At 34.5% G+C, this 22,882-nt stretch overlaps 1 protein-coding gene across 1 annotated transcript in view; it reads left to right on the plus strand.

The window, feature by feature from the left end:
- The first annotated feature begins 3,209 nt into the window (after positions 1–3,209).
- Positions 3,210–22,882, plus strand: part of LOC126892056 (uncharacterized) — a 31,402-nt gene continuing 11,729 nt past the window's right edge. Inside the window, exons 1-7 of the mRNA XM_050661488.1 lie at positions 3,210–3,255; positions 7,238–7,327; positions 10,890–11,019; positions 11,141–11,273; positions 12,466–12,587; positions 13,733–13,944; positions 21,909–22,134. Of these exons, the coding sequence (XP_050517445.1) occupies positions 7,248–7,327; positions 10,890–11,019; positions 11,141–11,273; positions 12,466–12,587; positions 13,733–13,944; positions 21,909–22,134 (903 nt within the window). The 5' untranslated portion in view covers positions 3,210–3,255; positions 7,238–7,247. The remainder of the gene's footprint in view (positions 3,256–7,237; positions 7,328–10,889; positions 11,020–11,140; positions 11,274–12,465; positions 12,588–13,732; positions 13,945–21,908; positions 22,135–22,882) is intronic.

Genomic DNA, 22,882 nt, shown 5'->3' on the forward strand with positions numbered 1-22,882 from the left:
TTTACGTTTTATGTTTCTTTGGTGTGCGGCTTGCCTAGATAATATATTCAACAATTCAACATTGACCTATATATTGCTTTTGTGCCACTTGTATTTTATTAATTACTTTTCTGGTAAGAGTAATTGTTTTTGCTCCATACGTTAGAACTTGGTACACACTGGCCAAAAACCTTCCTTTTCAAGTACATGGGAATATCTGATCTAAACTATCCCTCAGCTCTTCGTCAGCTGCCTGTTAGTACTATCTATTCTCCTGTTCAACTCTGTTGTTCGATTACCTCTTCCTAATTTAATCTAGTGTCCCATATTTATATCTATCATCATCATTATGGCATCTACACTCCTAGCGGAGTGATTACCGCCCTCTTTGGGCTCTTCCGATTCGTTTGTCGCGGTGAATCAATCCGCATTAACGTTTTGGTTTTACAATTGGTTGTGTGACTTGGCATCTTCTACAATTTTCCTCCATTCGTTTCTGTTTTTGCTTCTGGTTACCCAGTCTCTGACTCTTATCTTCTTAAGCTCCTCTACTATCTGGTTCTCCCATCTAGTTTTGGGTTTTCCTCGTGGTCTGCCTGATACAGGTCTCCATTTAGAAATTTTCTTGATAACGGCTTCTGGATTCCTCCTTTCTTTATGTCCCATCCATCTGAGTCTCTGTGCCTTGATAAATCTGACGTTGTCTTCTCCTTTCAGAAGTTCTCTTACTTCGTGGTTCATGAGTTTTCTAAATTCATTATTACCTAAGTTTAGTGGTCCTGCTATCCTCCGAATTATTGTCCTTTCTAGGATCCTCAATCTATCTTCCTCTTTCTGTGTCAGACACATTACTTTAGCATCATATGTGATTACTGGTCTAATTGCTGTTTTGTAAATTTTCAGTTTTGTATTCTGAGTAAGCTTCTTATCTTTGAGGAAGTTACTGTTCTTTGTAGAACTGAAGATTAAAATAAGTAATTTATATTACTGAAAAATAGCTTAATAGCTATACACTTATTCAATTTGTGCGCCATTAGTTGAGGTGTTTTTGGTCAGTAGAAGATTGGTCATGTATTGTGTTTTAGAAAAAATAAATTTTGAAGCCAACTCGTGTACAAAAGCTAGAAGTTCGCGGGCATGATCTACCAGGTCTGAAATTAGAACTATGTCGTCTGCAAATCTCAAGTTGTTGAGAAACTCCACATTTATGTTGACTCCAATATTTTTACAATTATTGTTTTTCATAACACTCTTTAAAAAAGTGGTCAATAGTTTCCCAGAGATGGTGTATCCTTGCTGAATACCTCTTTCCAAGGGAAATGTATTTGTGTCACCATAATACATTCTCACTGCAGCTGTTGCTCTATTATATTTATATTCCGAAGAAGAGTTGTATACGTATGATCCATACTGCACTCTATAAGAGCTCTTAGTATGAAGCTATGCTGGACTGAGTCAAACGCTTTCTCAAAGTCTACAAGTACTTATACCTTATATCAATAAGGGGCTCCATCATGTCATTGACTAAATAATCATTGCGAGAGCGTAAGAACCAGAAAGGATCATGATATAATCTCCCAGTGTTCCAGAAGACTATGACAATTAAATAAGAACACGTAATATTACATATGAAAGTATGAAAACTCAAAAGGTACTGCCAATATCAGAATAAAAAAAAACAAATTTTGAATGTCCAAAATCGTGTGGTGAAATCGTGACCCATGTAAAATAATAAAACATTTCAAGAAACACGACACACCTTAGTTACGTCTATAATTTTTGGCTATAAATATACCAGCCATTTGGCAGAGCAAGTTTTTTGTGAGCTTTGTCAAAATTAAGGTAAGTTTTGAAGATATTTACTGAAATTTATTTTATCATACTATAGACTAGATCACTAGTCCAAGCAGAATAATAAGTAATCTAGTTGCGATCTGCAAAAAAAAACATGAAGGTAGTTGTACTAAGCCAAAAACTTTTGTATGAGGAAGAGTGTAGGAATGTTTTGGCAAAAAGAAAAGATATATAGGCAGAAAGAGACAGATGAAAAACACAAAATTCGATCGAAAACTGTGGCTAAAAGAGAAGTCAAAAGAATTTGGAGATGGAAGATAGAGAAAAGCTAGAATAGTAATTGAAAACTATGCAAACAAAGATGTTATAAATAATAGCACATATGTCAAAATTAAGGAAGCAGAGGTTGTCTATAATTTTGAAAAATGGCAGGATTTAAATACTTAGAAGTAATCATAATGAAAACTGGAAATGGGGGAACAGAGATAGGCAAAATAATAAAGTAGAAAAAGTAAATTTAATACGGAAACAAAAAATGTGTAAAGACGGTAAATCTACTCAACGTAATAAATACTGAAGGAAGTAGACATGGGAAAACAGAAGATGATATCCAAAGGAAAGGATGGTTGTAAGCAGTGAAGCAAGACTTGTCACCGCATAATACACGTGGGAGATTTGGCAGAAAAAAAAAACAACAAAACAGAAAAATCCAAGGCCTGAGAAGCCAGGGTCTAACAAATTGACAGAATAACAAGAAATTATTGAGGTCATGAATGAAAATCAAAAGCACAAAACAAGCCCAATTAAATAGAAGGAACTAGTTAATGAAATCATTAGAAAATAATACAAAAGCGGAAATATCTGGATACCAATAAAATGTCAAAACATTGACCATCTTCTGAAGAAATACAGCACATTTTGGAATATAGCACAAACGTTGGGTGTCAACCAGGCGTACTGCAACAATTAATTATTGTACTAAAAAGGATATTAAGAAAAAATGTTAAGGAATAATAATTTACATTCAATATAAGTAAATTTTCAAAATCTAATTGTTACATTTTTATTTCGAAATTAATTGTTTTTCTTTAATGAAAATTTTTTGGCGAAATTTCAGCACATTACTAAGTCTAAATTGATCCCTTTTGGGTTATGTAAAAGGATTATTGCATTAATTGCTAATATTTTAGGTCGATATGACATTTGAAGAAATATTGGTACCAACAAATTTATGGTGGTTGAAAATTAAATGCCTGTACAACAATTCCATTAAAAATTTTATTTTCGAAAATCGTGGTTTTTCAAATCCTAAGGCAAAATGATCGTGCTTCATAAAAATAATTTAATATTATCGTGCCTCAGGAAAATAATAAACCAATATTATGGGACACGATAGGCATTATTAACGACAACGAAATTAAGTATAAATACAGCACATTTTGATACAGCCTTAAACTTTTTGCGAGCTTTGTAAAGACTAAGGTAAGTATTTTTTTAATGTTAACTAATTTTACATAAATATTTTGAATTATTATTGTTTATTTAAATATTTGCCTTTACCCCTACATAGAGGCAGAGTCCACGGGTTTTTATCATTCTCTTTCTATCCTTACATGCTGCTAAACTCTTTTTGTTTTTGTATAATTAGCATTACAGTTTCAAGCTAAACATACCCTAACTACCTTAACCTATGCTTCTCTACTGTAACTACCTTAACCTACCAGTTGTACGTTGTGTTATCAATTGATGTAATGGTATGGGAGCAAAGTATGCTAAATGTTCAGTCACTCGAGCGCTTTGGGGACCTATTGGGTTGTGAAGAGTAGGTCCTAAAACCAAAAAAGTTAAGTTAAGTTTTCCATTTTAGTGGGCGCTTGCCATTTTAAATTTAATTTTCCATTTCCAGCAATCGTTTTTTCCGATTATAACGCCATCATCCTTAGTTCGAAAAAATGTTTCGAATAAAAATTACTTATTTTTACGTAAGCAATCCAAATCTGTAATAAAAAATGAGGGCTCCTATTTAAGATTTTAAAGTGACCCCCACCCCACCTCCGTGGGGGGTCGTGTTTGGTGCCATTTGATAGATTTTTCAAAAATATTGAATAACTGTATTTTACAGTTTTTCGATCTGATGTTGATTTCGCGAAATATCGCGGGATTTGTATTTTAAATATTAAATTTATCCCCCACCCCTCTCCGTGGGAAGTCGTGTTTGGTATCATTCGATAGATTTTTAAAAAATATTGAGCACGTATTTTTTAGCTTTTCGATCTGTCATTAATTTCGTGAAATATTCGCTTTTTTCTTGTGAAACTTTGGGACTCACCCATTTCCTTACGCCCGGCCCAAATCTTCAGATTTTTGAAATATACACTCTATTGCATGTACTTAACTTACCTTATCTTAATCTGACAATTTCGAGTTTTTTTAAGGATATATTTCTTTTTCGGGCCCCCGTTAACGAACTCCCCTGTGTTAAGAGCCAATATATGGTAAAGGTACATCTGCAGGGTACCAGGTTTCTCCCCATATGATAATCTGACGCGATCGAGTAACTGCAATAATCCCCGTTTGGGCTCCCCTACCATAATAAGGATTTTCATTATCGCCATAATATGGCGATATTATGGCCATAATATGGCCATAATATGGCGATATTATTATGGATGCATATTATGCATCCTTCTTTCTTTCTTTCTTTCTGTTTTTGCCACATGCATCGGTTGGCATTTGTGAAAATGGCGTTTGGAGGAGGAGGTACAACTACGAGGTATACCACAGATACATACAGGGCGAGTCATGAGGAACTGTACATACTCCTACCTCGTATAGAGGCTCCTATGGGGAATAACAAATGACCAATAAAAAGTGTCTGTTCCCATTGTTTAATAATATACAGGGCGAGTTTTGCATTTTGACAGAAATTTGTATTCTTCATAATTTTTGAACGGTCAGATCGATGTGTCTCTTATTTTGGTCAATCGTTACACTATTACCACCTAATCAACTGATTTATTCAAACTAGAAAAAAATCAGGTCCGGCTTTAAAAAATTAGTTCGTTTGGGTCTTAGAAAAAATTTCACCCTGTATACGCTTTTTGAAAACTCTAATATGAATTTTACAAATTAGACAAATAGGCAATTAAAATGGCATATTTATTTTTCCCCTCACGATTACTTAATTTTTTATTAAAAAATCAAATTTGTCAAAATCGGAATTTTAACCTAAAAATTAAAAAAAATGAAATCACGGTTTAACTCTCTATAACTCTGTTCCATTTTAATATTTTTTTTCTGAAATTTTTACAGCACATAATATATCTTACCATTGTGAAGACTATGAAAATTGTTGTAGATTTTCAGTCTTCTTCTCGTAAAATTATGAATTTTTAAAAATAAAAGTTGCAGATTTGTGAATTGCAAAGTTAAATCACAAAAATTAAGTGAAAAAATTTAAAATTTATCTATTTGATCACGTCTATGTTAAACTATAGATTCCAAAGAGAAGTGTTATGGGGAGTTTTAGATCTAGACGTGTTATAGAAAAAAAAAAAAAATGGTGAAATTTTAATTTTAAGAAAAACGTTGTTTAATTTTTTTGTATTTTTATGATAAAATTGCGATTTTGACAAATTTGATTTTTTAATAAAAAATTAAGTAATCGTGGAGGAAAAAATAAATATGCCATTTTAATGGCCTATTTGTCTAATTTGTAAAATTCATATTATAGTTTTCAAAAAGCGTATACAGGGTGAAATTTTTTCTTATACCCAAATGAACTAATTTTTTAAAGCCGGACCTGATTTTTTTCTAGTTTGAATAAATCAGTTGATGGGGTGGTAACATAAATTAAATATTTGTTTAAAAAAATTAATTTTTGTAATAAAAGTTAATTTTGTTAAATCCATGGTTCACTTTACCAAACTTTTAATTCATAGTCAAATTTGATTTTTTTATAAAAAATTAAGTAATCGTGTGGGGGAAAAATAAATATGCCATTATAATTGCCTATTTGTCTAATTTGTAAAATTCATATTAAAGTTTTCAAAAAGCATATACAGGGTGAAATTTTTTCTAAGAACCAAACGAACTAATTTTTTAAAGCCGGACCTGATTTTTTTCTAGTTTGAATAAATCAGTTGATTAGGTGGTAATAGTGTAACGATTGACCAAAATAAGAGACACATCGATCTGACCGTTCATAAATTATGACGAATAAAATTTCTGTCAAAATGCGAATCTCACCCTGTATATTATTAAACAATGGGAGCAGACACTTTTTAATGGTCACTTGTTATTTCCCATCGGAGCCTCTATACGAGGTAGGAGTATGTACAGTTCCTCATGACTCACCCTGTATAAACAAAAATTTGGTGGTAAAGACGTAGTATCTCTTATAAAAATAGCTAGACTAAGATGGGCAGGACATCTAGTAAGATCACAGCAGAACAACCCTCTTAGAAGAATCTTTATGTCACAACCTGTGTGAAGTAGAAATAGGGGTAGGTCAAAACTCAGGTGGAAGGATGGTGTAGATGAGGATGGGAGAAAAATAGGCGCAGCAAACTGGCAACGGTTGGCAATGGATAGGACTGACTGGCGTAATAGACTTGTGAAGGTCGAGGCTCTCTGATAGGGCTGTAGCACCATTGATGATGATGACATGCATCGGATGGAATATTCTCTAGTGCATCTCTTAATTGATAAATTTGATCCCCGTTTTAATTCTTTTCATCACTTGCATAAAATAATTTGTACACCATGTATCATATTCTTATTTCTAACTTATAATATTTCCAACTGGTAAGAGTGTTCCTCGTTAAAGAGTACAAAAATACAAGGACACAGACTTATCCTACTTATTTAGTTCCCCAAAGACTTTCAGTTTGTCCTTCGTTTTTACCAATTTGAGCTTTGTCACTATAGTTTAACATAAATTGTATCTTTATATTTCGCAGCCTTCTTTATATTTTGCAGCCACGATATTTGTTACGAACTACTCCTCTCTTGCCCTCAATTTTTCCGTATTTCCGTATTAATCCTTGAGGGATTACGTATTTTTCCCTTCTCAGGATATGACCCAGGTATCCAATTTTACGTGCCTCGATGAAGTTGAACAGATCTCTCTTAGTTTTTGCTTTTCTTAAAACTTCCTCGTTTTTCACCCTATCTTTCCATGGTATGGTTCACATTTCGAAGGCCTCCAACTTATTAACATGTCTCCATGCCGCATACCAATATGGACTATACATAGCACTTAACTATTCTGTTACGGAGATTAAGGAAAGTATAGAATGCCGTACGGCATTTTATTTCTTGTTCAGGATCCCATTGATCATTCACCATCATTTCCAACTATTTTAATGTTTTTCGCTTTCTCGATTGGAGCATTATCTACTTGCAGTTGTACTTTTAATAGTCTAAAGCATTTTTACTATTATATTATTATTTACTTTTTTAGAAAAAGTACAATGAATGTCTTTGTTGTTATTGCTTTCCTTATTGTGGCATTGTCAAATTGGATGGATATGAGCAATGGATCTCTTATAAGGTAAGTTCATTTTCATTTTTTGTATCTACAACTATTCTATTTGCAATGCCTTACCTAGGCAATTGTAGACCTAACTTGTAGATAACTGTAGGTAACCCAGATGCTTACTTGTAGATAAAATAAAACGAAATAAACTTTTTAAGGATCTGTATAACGCTTCTAAATTCACCTTGTATCGGAGAAAAATCAGTCTTCTTTTTATCATTATATAGGAAGGGTGTGGAATCCTCAAAAGATATCTTAGTCCATGATGCTGCCTGCTAAACTAAACCCTCCTCTGTCATCCAGCGCTCCGAAAACGGAATGGCCGCTGATAGGCCGACATGACTTCCGTAGCACTACCTTCATTTACCCACAGACTGTCAGCAAGGATGCCTTTCTCTTTTTCCTGTTTCCCCTTTTTTCCCATAATTTGGGTTTTTATTATTATTATTTTTTCGGAAGTCCGTTCCAAAGAGGGCGTGAAAGGCAAGCATCGCTCCCAGGATGGCATCACTTCCAGCCGAGCATTTCCTTCTTCCTCACAGACTGGATCACACAATCTGACTCACTAATTCGCCTCTTATTAAAACGTATTCCCTCTACTTTTAACTTACGTCTTTCACTCTTACCTTTGTCTTGGTGCTTGAGCAGTTACTAAGCTGCTCCCTGACGAATTCCACTTCGATACGCCCATGACTTGAATTAAAACGCCTTATTATCAAGAAGGTGCTTTTGCACCAACTGTGGTTAAGCGACATCGACTACCGGTATCGAAATGGAATTCTTCAGGGAGCAGCGTGGTAACTGATACACTACTGCTCTATTTTTCTCTTATTTCTTCTTGACCACTGCAGGGATATAGTTGTGTACACTAGCCCAACCTGCTTTATTTTCAACCATTCTCTCAATCAATTATCTCATTGTCACAAAATTCACACCCGTCTGTCTTTCCATTCTGTTCCTTTCTACTATCTATCTGCTGTAGTCTAACATCGTATGTGTCACCGTCTAGTATAGTGAAAAAAAAATCAGTCTGACATAGTGGATAAAGAGTGGCTCAAGGGTGGGCAAATACTTTTAAGCGTGGGCCAAAATGAAATTTTCGAAATGTCTCCCGGGCCGGAGCACTACAACCAATATGTACCTACGCTAATGTTTTTGGTAGAGGTTTTTCTCCGTCCAAGAAATTTTTTTGACAAAAATACTATAAGTGTCATTTTAAAGCATTTGGAGAAAGACATTTGATTGTTAATAATAATAAATTGTCTTTCTGGTATGTACATGCGAACAATTTGTTCCCAGTAAAATTACGAAGTTTTTAATAATATTGTGGTCCATTATATTAAACCATAACAAGGATCCAGATAAAAAATGAACTTCAGAAATTCGATCAAGAATAGAGTAATCAAGAGCAGCCTTTTTGATGATGAGAAAATTTCTGAGTAACCAAAGATTCAATCTGCAAATCTAATATCGGATGGAAAATGTTATGTCAAGTCAACCATCATAGACGAAATTCAAAGGAGACAACTGATCTGGTATGGTCATGTACGACGTCAATGGACGACGACAGGCTGCCAAAACAAATTTTAAATTGGAGGCACGAAAGAAGGAAGAGAGAAACGCCGACACAATTCTGGCTAGGCGGCATTCAGAAGGCAATGTCGGAAAGGAACCTTCACCCTGACGAATGCAACGACGGACGAAGCTGGAAACTGGCAACCGGAAGACGGAGAACGCTGTAAAAAACCGGGATAATAATAAAGATGTTATGTCCACTCTATTCTTCTTTATTGGATTGTTAATGCTGACTTAATGAAGAAGCTGCAAGCTTTTGAGATGTGGCTTTTTAGGGGAATTATGAAAATACCATGGACCGATCATATTACGAACGAAATGGTGTTGCACAGAATGGAAGAGGAACAGAGAACTTTTGACCATCATTAAAAGGAGAATCACATAATTTGAAATTAAAAATCACACTAAATTTTCTCCTTTTTTTTTCACCTCTGTGATAAACATTATAGAAGCTTTCAGGGACTATCGGCCCTCGGCAATGATGTAATATTTCATTCTGCGTTTAAATTTTTTAAAAATACTTATTAGTTTTCACAGGATTCGAAAAAAATTAATGCATTACACTCTTAAAAAAATTTCTTGCGGGATTTCTCAATGGACCGGATAAAGTAAGAAAAAGGGCCGGATCCGGCCCGCGCGCCGGCTTTTGCCCACCCCTGAGTCTAGCTGGTCAGTTTGTGAGTTACAGTCCTCTCCAGTTTAAAAATTAAATTTTACAACTACATATTATTAGGATCAAGAATGAATATAGAGAAAATTAATCACTTCAACTAAGTCTTAGAAGGTCGGAAAAATTTACCTAGGCGTCTTCTATTCTTGCAAATATATTTCAGTTTTTTAAAAGCTCTAGGCTTATTACCCTTTCTAATTTGCTTATCACCCTTTCTTGCCTGCTACATATCATACACCCGTTGTACCCATGTAACTAGTGGTATCACTAAACATTGTCTTTTTCTTGTGGTAGTAGGACAAGGTCCTGTCATTTCTATCATCTGTCTTCTAGTGAAGTTGATGTCCAACTGTTATACCAACATTTCTCAACATCTTAATTATGTTTTGTTGTCGTTATACAAGTTTTGTGTCTTGGTCCACTTTACAATTACGGACGCATCCGTTCTGTGGTTTTCTCAAGAGGGACCTTAGTCTTATTCTTTTGACACCTTCCTGCATTCCTGATTCTTTTAGAGTGTTCTCGTTAAGTATCCTGTCATTTAATATGGCTCCTTTATCAATGGTAAAATTTTCGTCTCTCTTGTTTCATTTTTCTTTGTGTTGCTGATAGTTCAGAGTTTTCTGAGCAGTATGTTCTCCATATTATGTCCCGTAAATATCCAAATATCCTTGCTTTAGTTTTAGCTATGAGTTTCTTTAGTTTAATTAAGGGCTACTAAAGGTTTACTAAAGGGCGAAGAACTGGAGTGGAAGACATCCAAAAAGAGCATTACGAAGTTGAAGTGGAAATGGCCAGGACACGTCGAAAGATAGAGAGACAACAGATGGACAAGGAAGATTTTAGAGTGGCAGCCAAGGGCAGACAAGCGAAGTCGTAGAAGACCACACACCAGATGGACCGACGACATTAAAAGAATAGCGACAAACTGGATTGCAGCTGCGCAAGACAGAGAAGAGTGAAGACATCTTGAGGAGGCCTATGTCCGACAGTGGACAAATTTGACTCTGTGATGATGATGATGATGATTTTATGCAATTTTGGTATCTGATGCAGATCAGAAGGTAGTCAATTTGATTTCTGATAACGTTATGTTGATTTTCGGCTAAAGATGACCATGTGTAGGATCTCTTGGCCGGCAGATGGTCACAATTATGGTCTTATTATTATTTTATTGTTAATTTAGGTTACCTTAGTAGGTTTATATGTTCCTTATTGACACCATTTTGGTTAAATTGATCGATTACATACACAGCTTTCCTCTCTCAAATTTTACTATGTATTTTGTCTTTGATTTGGTCCATAATTTTAACATAAGAGTATTTTTTGTAGAATACCTCTGAAGAAAGTCACCATTGATCAAAACCAATTGAGTAATCTGGTAAGAAGTGGACTGTTTGGTAAATTTAAAAAAGGAAAAGGAAAAGGAAAAGGAAAAGTGCCTTTGACCAATGTGGGGAATGTGAGTTATTACAATCAACTACTGGAAACTGTTGTTTCCGTTTAATTTTATTATAATTTCTTACAGTTTTTTCATAACCTCTTGGTAGGGTTAATGATCTACTTATTTACTTTTTCTCTAGGAGTATTATTATGGAGAAATCAGTATTGGAAACCCTCCACAAAAGTTCAAGGTAAATTTTGACACCGGATCTGCCGATCTTTGGGTTCCTTCGTTGGGGTACAAGTGCCAAACCAAGTTAGGAAAAAATTGCGGTAAGTTTATTATTACAATACACTCAACCAAACTTATATGAAATCCTCTTACATTTTTTATGATTTTAAGGGAATTAAATTTTCTTGTATCGCATATCTTAGGAGCCTAACTACAGGTTATATGTGGAACCAAATCAACATAGCTGCGAGCTGTTAAAGTTGGTTGGATGAAACTTAAAGGATTTTTTCTACCTATCATAATTCCTCCCCAGAACAGAACATGACCCTTCCTCTTTTATATTTATGAACAAATCTGGCAGTTTCCCTTCTTGCTTGTCTTTTCACATTTCCAATGTTCCAGTTTTGGTGTTGAAGACACCAATTTAGGTGACCAATCTTGTGCTGCCTGGTTAACTCGGCAACGGCTATATAGATTTTGAGCACGGCAACTCTTCTTCTTATCGTTTCAACTAAAATATTTACACTTATAACTTCCAAAAGCTGCAAGTTTCAAATACATAGTGATTCCATATAAGTTTGGTTGGGTGTATATGTATGAATTTTGTACCATTGTCAACATGTGTTGTCAAAATTTCGTGTTACCTATTTATTTGAAAAAGACTGCATGACTTGTAGACGTACACATTTCTAAATGTAGGTCAAACTGGCAAACAGGTTGTACCTCCAAAAAATATTGATAGTGTGTAATAATATTTATTTTTAATTCAGCTAAGTACTTTCAGCATAAGCCATGACGTCATCATGCAGGATTCTCTGACTGAATCAAACTAGAATTTCTCTCATCTTTTTTAGTCTCAGCATCCGTTATGATTTGAATTTTTAGAAGCCTCGGAGGCGTAACCATAAAATGGTCCCAATAGTTTCAATCTGGTGCAATGTAAAATAATATTTTAAATTTTATTATATGTGCTTTTTTCTAGCAGATGTCGCTAGGGCATCCCTGCTATTTCGTTCGTTGCAATCCGAGACTGGAGGCCGGGGATTATTCTGATTCATTTTCAGTCAGAGAACGCTGCATATGCACTCCCTGGCGAAAGACAAGTTTCGAAACCAGTAGGGGTGCTTGCAGCACTCTCTGATTGAACTAAAATATAATATCGCTGTAGTTTCGTATTGCAACGAAATTGAAAATTTTTATTAATTTTTAAAATAACATAATTTTGCATCCTGAACACAAAAATACAATTTGGCCTATTATACATAGATTATATATTTTACTCACAACTTTCAGAATACCATAAATCATATGATGCCAGCAAATCTTCAACATATCGAGAGATCATTGGTGGACATTTTGAAATAAAGTACGAAACTGGAGGGTTGCGTTGTCGATTATCTGAAGAGAGTGTAAAAGTGAGTAAAGTTTATATTGTATATAAAAACAAGAATAAACAACCGCTAAACGCCGTAAAAATGAGTAGCACACACAGTATTCCATCTATTAAAGAGCTTATATGAATATTACGTGACGCAAAAATCTATTTTCATTTTGATGGAAAATAAAATTCTAATTTTGGTTTGATTTTTCCTAGTTTGAAAATCTAGTTTTAATTTTTGAAATAAAACGCCCCACAGAGAACCTCAAATTGCAAACTTTATCAAAGGTACTCTTTTGTGGTGCGTTTTACTTCAAATATAGCAAATACTATGGAAACATTTTTCAAAATAAAACTATAATTTTATTTTCCTTCAAAATGAAAATACATTTTTGCGCCACATAATATTCATGTCAGGTTTTCGCCAGCTGGAATATTGAGTGCGTCACTCTTTTTTACGGCGTTTGGCGGTTTTTTATTCGTGTATCGGGAGTTTTTCAAAGTTTTTTATAAATTACATGTATAAACTTGAATGGAATGTTATCGCTAGTAGTTACGACACTAAATTTGTGATTGGGCAGTCCAAGTTCATATCGTAGCCATGTGTTATGTAGGATGGGATGTCCACCGCCTTTAAACAAGTAGTTTGGAGAAAAACGCGTTTAAAGTTTTGACCACTTCATCTTCGTTTTTGTCTGTCAATTCGTAAAGTGATGCACATCAGAATATGTTTGTGAATCACGGAGTTATCTAAAAAAGAGAAGGAGTGCAGTTGTTGGATGTTTCTTACTACGCTCAAGCGTGCTGGTGCGAAACCGCGGTAAAGCGAGTCGAAGGTAGGGATGTTCAACATGCTGTGTCTCTGGTAATTTTACTCCAATCAATCTGAAATTTTCGGAGAGTATTCTTGAAGTTATACACTTTTATTTAAAATAATAAAAAGCATAATATTTCAACCCCCCCCCCCTTAAGTCTAAACTCTAATCGTTGGTGGAATATTTACTTTTAAGGCTCTTAAAAATAATATCAATCGCATCGAGCATCGCGGCGAGATGACAGGCGAGATGATGCAAGTCGAGAGCCCTGGCGTGCAATGCGGTGAGCATCCTATCCTGGCTCGCTATATTCTTGCAGTAAAGGTAACAAACCACACAGAACTTATTTAAAATATGGCTGTTTCAGGTTGGCGGAAAAGTCATAAAAAATCAAATTTTCGGTGAAGCATTTGCAATAACCGAATTTCCTGAAGACCTATTATTTGATGGTATTTTAGGATTAGCTTACCCACAGGCTAGTCCTAGTAGCATACAAGAACTAAACGCTCCTACAGTTTTTGAAAATATGATGATACAAGGTGTACTAGACAAACCAGTGTTTTCGTTTTATCTGAGCCAGTAAGTATATCAATCACAACTTATATTATTTATTTAATGGTATATACCTAATATAATTTATATTAAATCAGTTTTATAGCCTTTCGGTTCCTAATTGCCACTCTTTTCTATTGTGGCAGCTGATTTAGGGGACTATCTGTCCAACATCCTAGGTACTTAAATCTATTGATTTTTTCTAAAATGTTCTAAATTTTCTAAAACATTTATTGTGGAAGGTTGAAGTAGGTTTTGGTATTTTTGGATTGACATCACTTTTGGTTTTTTTAACATTTATTTTCATACCTTATTACTCACAGGTCGAGTTGGTCTTGTCGATGAGTCGTGGTAGACCCAAGTCGGAATCCGCACTCAACATAGTCCAGAAAGCCACTGCGCATCCGCTAGGAAAACTATTCTAATTCGAATTTTTTACACAGTCTTACTCAAAAAGGACCCCTTTTATCAAATTTGCATGTTGCCAGGACCAAAAGTTGGTCAAAAATTTTTTAAACGTTTTTTTTTTGTTTTTTTCCTAATTTTTTTTTTTGCATGGAACAAATTGTTTTTAGGTTTTTTGGATCATTCCAAACAGAAAAGGTCTTTAGTGACTTTTCTCTAAAGTTGATAGTTTTTGACATATAAGCGATTAAAATTGAAAAATTGCGAAATCGGCAATTTTTAACCCTCAAAAACTATGTGAAAAACTGAAAATTTGAATGTTGGCAAGGTAGGTTGATATTCTTTAAACATCGATTGATGAAATCCCGAAGAGTTTTTTGCAATGCAATATTCAAAACTCCTTTGTTTTTTAATTGCTAATCAAGCGTGCGCGACACTATTTTCCACCGTTGCATGTGTATGCAGTATGGTGCAAATGAAAGGAATAAATTTGTTATTTCATAAACCGGCGACTTTAAGGAAAAATCCCGAAACAGGTCGATTTTTATTTTTAAGTTGTGATATTGTGGCGTATATGGTATACTACTGACGTCATCCATCTGGGCGTGATGACGTAATCGATAGTTTTTTCTAAATGAAAATAGGGGTCGTGTGCTAGCTCATTTGAAAGGTTCTTTGATTATATATTCAGTAATATTAACATTTACATAATTATTTATACAGGGTGTCCAATAAATTAATTTTTTGTCAATTTGCCAAATGATTTAATTTAATAAAAATTTTTGGACACCCTGTATAAATAATTATGTACATGTTTATATTACTGAATAGAGAATTGAAGAACCTTTCAAATGAGCTAGCACACGACCCGTATTCTCATTTAAAAAAATCATCGATTACGTCATCACGCCCAGATGAATGACGTCACTAGTATACTATATATGCCACAATATCATAACTTAAAAATAAAAACCGACCTGTTTTGGGATTTTTTCTTAAAGTCACCGTTTATGAAATAACGGATTTATTCCTTTCATTTGCACCATACTGTATACACATGCAACGGTGGAAAATAGTGTCGCGCACGCTTGATTGGCAATTAAAAAACAAAGGGGTTTTTGATATTATATTGCAAAAACCTCTTCGGGATTTCATCAATCGATGTTTAAAGAATATCAACCTACCTTGGCAACATTCAAATTTTCAGTTTTTCACATAGTTTTTGAGGGTTAAAAATTGCCGATTTCGCAATTTTTCAATTTTTAATCGCTTATATGTCAAAAACTATCAACTTTAGAGAAAAGTCACTAAAAACCTTTTCTGTTTGGAATGACCCAAAAAATCCAAAAAAATTTTGTTCCATGCAAAAAAAATAATTTTAGGAAAAAAAAACAAAAAAAAAAACGTTTAAAAAATTTTTGACCACCTTTTGGTCCTGGCAACATGCAAATTTGATAAAAGGGGTCCTTTTTGAGTAAGATTGTGCAAAAAATCCGAATCAGAATATTTTTCCTAGCGGATGCGCAGTGGCTTTCTGGACTAACACCGTATCTTCGGCGTATCTGATGCTGTTGATATTTACGCCATTCACCTTGACTCCATCCTTGGAATCCACCAGTGCCTCTTTAAATAGAAACTCGGAGTAAAGATTAAACAGCAACGACGACAGAACACATCCTTGTCTAACTCCCCTCCTAATTTCTACTTCTGCGGATGTGAAAACTCGATTCTAGCTCTGGCGTTTTGGTTCCAATATAAGTTTTTTAATAATTTGGTGTCTTTTCCATATAAACCGACTTCTTGCAAACGTTCTAATATTAGGTCGTGTCTTACTCTATCAAATGCTTTTTCGAGGTCTATAAAGCATATAAATATATATTTCTCTTGGTCGTAGCATTTTCAGCGAGAACTAGTAAATCGTTTCCAGCAGTGGAAGTATACGGATGTATGTTTTGATTTGTTTTGTTGTGTTTACAAGTTTTGTTATTTGTTTTGATATGTGTTGTGAATACTAGCTGTAAGTGTTTCAATTTTTATTACCATCATCACATCGACCTAGTTAATTTTTGCACATCTAACCTTGAAAATGACGTATACTTGTGAACATTGTTTTACACAATATTCTGACTTGGATAAATACAACCAGTTAAGATGTAATGGAGATTGCCAAAGAAACTTCTGTATGAAATGTACAAAATTAAACAAGACCATCACTAAAGCCCTATTGGACCAAAAGTCTTCTCATCTTAGATTCTTTTGTACCGTATGTGACTCTCCAAGTTTAAATTATTTAAATGACAAAATTACAAATTTATCAAAAAATCAAATACCTTTAGAGAACTTTAAGGCCTTAATTCAAGTTACTAAAAAACTAAATGACAATTTGCCTGTTTTCATCGAGACTTATGACCTATTAACTAAAAATGACGGTAAACTGGACTATCTTATGAAAAAAATTGACGAGATCCACAAACTAAACAACCTGCTGAATCCTGAAAAGGTTTTAAAATCTGTAAGGCAGATGGAACACGACATTTTTAATATATCGTCAGTTTTTTTCGGCTATTCTTCAGATGAGACTATCAAGGTTGAAATCCAAGACACAAATTCAACTGAGATTAAGTTGGGATTAGAAAGGCTCTCTTCAAATATCGGTGAAATTTCAAATCAAATGAGCAGTCTTACAAAAAATATATCTAATATACCAACTAAAAAAGAGATATTGAAGAAAAATACATCTTATGCCACCGCAAGTACCCAAACTGAAGAGCCCCGACATCTCGAACCAAGTCCAGAGCAAAGGCCAAAAATTACAGAAGATAAATGTCACTTTGTAGTTATTAGTAACTTGACCCCAACGTACACCCCTATACAAGTTGTGCACTATATCAAAGAGAGGCTAGGCATTAAGGAATACATTAGATGTTACACACTCCTTAAAGATGCCGACACAGCAACTGGCTCTTCGTTCAAAATAGGTATAAAATCTAGAACAGCTATTAACCTATTATTTAATAAGGAAATTTGGCCACCTGGTGTTAACATCAAATGGTCTATTGAATCTTCCAATTCTGAACCAACGCTTTCATCTGAGTCACATAAGAATCCGAAGAATCTCAGAAGTCCTGTCACCTTGGAAAATCCAATTACCAATTCTCGCAAGAACAAAGATGAAGTTGAAAACACAAACATACGTACAGACAAGCAGGCCATGGAAGTTTGTAAATCTAAGAATCCGTTCCATTCGCCTGTAAATTTCATTAAGAAGGATACTTTAGAACCTTCGATAAATCTGGATCCTTTGACCCCACCAAGAGTTAGATTAACCAATAACTCGAATAGTCGATATCTTCTAGCCAGATTAAGGGAACCGGATATCTTAAAAGCCATTAAACTTCATCTTGCTTATCTACACGACCAACCAGCTTCAGTGTTTCACGATGGATTTACCAATACAAGCGTTAAACTCTTTTTGGCTTCCGAGGGACTTCCCACTAAGACTGAAGATCTACGACAAATTCTGCTGGAATTTAACAATGCCTATGGGATTGGTCCAGATGAGGTGGAAGCTGATCTTGATGCTTACAGATACTTTCTCACTTCTGAAAGAATTATTCACCTACAGAAATCAAGGGAATGTCACCGAAATTACTATTCCGCTGCCTCTCCAAAAAGAAATTTTTAAACATCACGACGTGTTCTGAGGGACTAGAATCCTCAAATTGTTTTAGTGATAACAACTTTAGCATGGTTCTGATTAATATTCGTTCTATAAGATACAGAACTGATGAATTATTTTTGTTCCTAGAGGAATTAGGATTTCCCCCGGTAGTTGCGGTTACAGAGCACTGGCTTGAAGTCAACGAGCCTTTTTTTGTAGAAAAATACACCACAATTGCTAGGTATGATTGTCCAAGCTCAGCTTACGGAGGCACCCTAATTCTATCTACGAGCAATGATTTTTCTTCGGTAACAAAATATGACTTTCTGCAGAGTGAAGCCTTCTTTGAGTTTTCGTTAATTTACAATAAGAATCTTAATCTTTATATTATTTGCATTTATAGATCACCTAACTCTTCAGTGGAACTATTTTTTCAGAATCTGCTAAATTTGTTAGATGACCTGCCCCATAAAAGTAGAAAAATTTTATGCGGGGACTTTAACATCGATTATGCTGCTGCTAGTGCTACACAAATATCCTTGGTCAACATATTTGAATCGCATGGTCTAACAATGCACGTTGATTCTCCTACAAGGATTACAAAAACTTCATCTACCATAATTGATTATACTGTCTCAGATTTTTCACCCATTGATGTCCACTCTACAATTATTAATGCTGGACTATCTGATCATGAAGCAGTTTATACGAAGTTTAATATCTTGAGCAAACCCTCCTCGAAAACCCGACGTTTAGGCAGGATTTTTTCCACCCGGAACTTTCGTAATTTCCAAAATTTATGCTTAACCTCTGAGTGGCGCTTTCTTGCTATGGACGTGGATAATAATTTCAGTGCATTTTTGGATAAGCTTGTCTGTATCTTCAATAAAGCATTTCCTTTAATTGCAATTAAGCCAAAACATCGCAAACCCTGGACTACTAAAGGTATCCGAATATCTTCAAAGAATATGCGTTCTCTTCTCTATATCAGCAAATTTACTACCAACGTCTCTGTTACTGAATATATCACCAATTACAGGGCAACCTATCTTAAACTTATAAAATCAGCTAAAAAAGACTACTACCATAACCGTTTGGGAAGCTCAAAAAGCGTTGCAAAAGAAACTTGGTCCATAATAAACGATCTTCGAAATAAAACCCACACTGCTAAAACAATTTCCCTTCCAGACCCTGAAAATCTAAATGAATGCTTTGTTAATGTGAGTAATAATATTACATCAACTATTTTACCACAACAAGATCCCATTGCTTATCTCCCTAATTCAAGAAAGGTCTCGAATTCATTCTTTATAAAACCAGTCAATAAATCTGAATTGATCCAAACAATCAATAGTATCAAAAGCAAATCCTCCTGTAGTACTGAAGGTCTATCGATAAAATTTTTTTCTAAAAATGTGTTAGAAGTCCTCATCTCACTAATTAATGATTCCTTTGAGAAAGGTAAATTTCCAGAGTGCCTGAAGACAGCCATCATTATTCCTCTTCATAAGGGTGGTGAAATATCTAATACCTACAATTATAGACCTATTGCACTACTACCGGTACTCTCCAAAATTATTGAGAGACTCATAAAAACCCGACTTATGTCCTTTCTAGTTGAAAACAACATTTTATCACAAAATCAGTTCGGCTTTTTAAATAATAAATGCACCACTGATGCCATCTTTTCTGTACTACATGAGGTTTATCAAGCACTGAACAATAATCTTCACACTGCCACCGTTTTTTGTGACTACGCCAAAGCTTTTGATTTTGTAAATCATAACATTTTGATAAGAAAACTAAATTTCTACGGAATTCGAGGTATTTCTTTAGATTGGTTCCAATCTTACTTGGATGATAGGAAACAACTGGTTAGAGCAAATGATACAGACTCTAGTCTCAAAAACATTGTATGTGGGGTACCTCAAGGTTCAGTATTGGGTCCTCTACTTTTCCTTATCGTTATTAATGACATCACTAGTTTAAAAATCGATGGAAAAATCTTTCTTTTTGCTGATGATACCAGTATCACTTGGAGCAAATCAAATATTGCAACTCTTCATGCTACTATAACTTCTGATCTACTTACAATAAAAACTTGGTCTGACTCTAATTTACTCTCGTTTAACGTAGATAAAACAGTAGCATTGTCTTATAAAGGAGTCCTTCAACCCTTACCTCTTAATAACAGCCAGATCAGTACCGTTGATTCTGTAAAATTTCTTGGTATTTTTTTAGACAGCAAACTTAAATGGTCCCACCATATCGATTTGTTAAGGAAGAAACTATCCTCAGCTTGCTATGCTATAAGATCTGTTTCGAATGAACTCAATTTAGCATCTTCCAAAATAACATATTTTTCTTTGTTCGAGTCACATCTTCGTTATGGTCTTCCTTTTTGGGGTTCTGGTACAGCTACTCAATTCGATGTTATTTTCAAATTACAAAAAAGAGCAATTAGATATCTGTTTGGCCTCAGAAGAACAACACATTGCAGAAGTTACTTCAAAGATCACAGAATTTTAACCCTTCCATCTTTGTATATTTTAGAAACTGTTTGCTTAATTCGTAAACATCTACATGTCTTTCCACCAAGACCTAATCATGACTACTTCACGAGAAATTCTACGTTTGACGTCTATATGCCGACTCCGTCCCTGAGTTAGTAAAGAAATCTATATTATATTCCGCAAAAAAACTTTACAACCATCTCCCTCTACAACTTAATCTGCAGCATCTTTCCCCAAATTCCGTAAACTAACAAAAGCCTACCTATCTGAAAGACCATATTATTCAGTAGAAGATTTTCTTAATCAATAACTAAGAAATTACAGTACCCTTTGCACAAGTAGTATTTTTATTATCATTTTTTTGGCTATATTTGGGTGTCATATGCAGCAGCTTAACTTTTTAACTTATTAATTACTAGGTAGACTATGCATTTGCAATTTACTTAAATTTTGCAATTGATTACTTCTGTTTAACTTCATTATTATTGTTATTATTGGAAATATATTGACGATTTATGTAATTTTAGTAAATTGGATTGTTATTGTTTTGTTTTCTTGACTTTTTATAAGCTTTGTCAATAAAATTGTACAATTTTTCATGACAATAAAGCATATTTCTATTCTATTCTATCGAAGAGGGCTTCTCTCGTTCCCATGCCGGCTCAGATGATTGTTTCGCATTTTCTATAGATTTGATTATGTACGGCTTTTTATAGGACTTGTACTTCTTCTTCTTCTACGGTACTACAGCCCAAATTGAGCCTTGGCCTCCTTTATTTTTTGCCTCCACTCCTGCTTGTCTGTGGCTGCTCTTCTCCATACACGCCATACAGCGCTTTCTTGGCTTTCCAACCGGTCTCTTTCCCTGCATTCTAGCATTCAGTGCTCTTTTTGGTAGCTCATCCTCTCCCATTCTTATCACATGTCCGGCCCATTGCAATCTTTGTATTCTAATGAAGTCTGACAGGGGTGCTTCCTTATAAAGTTGATAAAGTTCTTTGTTGTATCGACTTCTGAAGATTCCGTTTTCCCTCACAGGTCCTAGTATTCTCCTCAGTACTTTCCTTTCGAATGTGTCGAGTTTGTTTTTGGATGTTTCTTTCAGGACCCAGGCTTCACTGCCATAGCCTGTTATTGGTCGAATTAAAGTTTTATATATTCTCATCTTTGTATTTCGTTGGACACTTTTAGACCGAAATATATGGGAGAGGGCAAAATAGGGAGGACTTGTACTGCATGACTCATAATGCTTATTATATCAAACGAAAATCGTTGCAGTTTTGTGGGTTTGGCTTTTTTTATTAGTGGGTAGCTGGAATTGATGTCAGTTCCAAGAAATGTTTTTGTCAATTTTTTGAATTACCAATTAAACAAATTTAAGCCGAAACTTCTCATCACTTTCTATTTTTCAGAGCTGATAAAAAGAAAAAAGGTGAACTGCTGCTCGGTGGATCAGATCCAAAGTATTACAAAGGAAATTTCACATATATACCAGTATCAGAAAGAAAATATTGGCAAATTATTGCACAAAGTATTTCTATCGGCAATCACGTCGTGTGTAAAAACTTTAAATCTATTATAGATACTGGTACTTCTCTTATCCATGGAACAAGGAAAGAAATTGGAATTATTAACAAAGTAAATATCATTTATTTTTTAAAACGGGACAGATCTAGGGAGTTGGCTGAATACCTACCATACATGAATAAAAAACCCGCTAAACGCCGTAAAATGAGTGGCGCACACAATATTTCAGCTACAATAGAGCTGATATGAATATTACGTGGCGCAAAAATGTATTATCATTTTGATGGAAAATAACTGTATAGTTTTATTTTGAAAGATGTTTTCATAGTATTTGCTAAATTAGGAGTAAAACGCACCACAATAGAGTAGATACCTTTGACAAAGTTTGCGGTTTGAGGCTCTTTTTTGGTGCGTTTTATTTCAACTTTAGTAAATATTATGGAAAAATCTTTCAAAATCAAACTACACTCAACTCCCGCTTAACCGGGATAAAGTAGGGTTAAGGCTTCCCGGATACGTAAAATCGCGGTTAATCCACAAAATACTATAAATTTAACAGGAAAGGGTATTAAAATGCAAAACACTATTAAATGGTGTAATTAACGTATTTATATTGCATTAAAACATACCTGAATGTTGTATTTGACAAGAATCACATGAATAACACACATACATATTGTAACACAATAAAACACGTTACTGTAAATACCAAGAATATGAACAATAACAGTAGGGGAAAGGTAGGTAAAGTGGAATGGGTGGGTAAAGCGGAATAAGCTTAAAATTTAATTTCAAAATTGGCGGTTTTTGTTGTAACTCCTACCACAATATACCTTTTGACATTTGGCAATATTTACTT

The sequence above is a fragment of the Diabrotica virgifera genome, chromosome 9 (genome assembly GCF_917563875.1).
Source record: "Diabrotica virgifera virgifera chromosome 9, PGI_DIABVI_V3a".
Lineage (NCBI taxonomy): Eukaryota > Metazoa > Arthropoda > Insecta > Coleoptera > Chrysomelidae > Diabrotica > Diabrotica virgifera.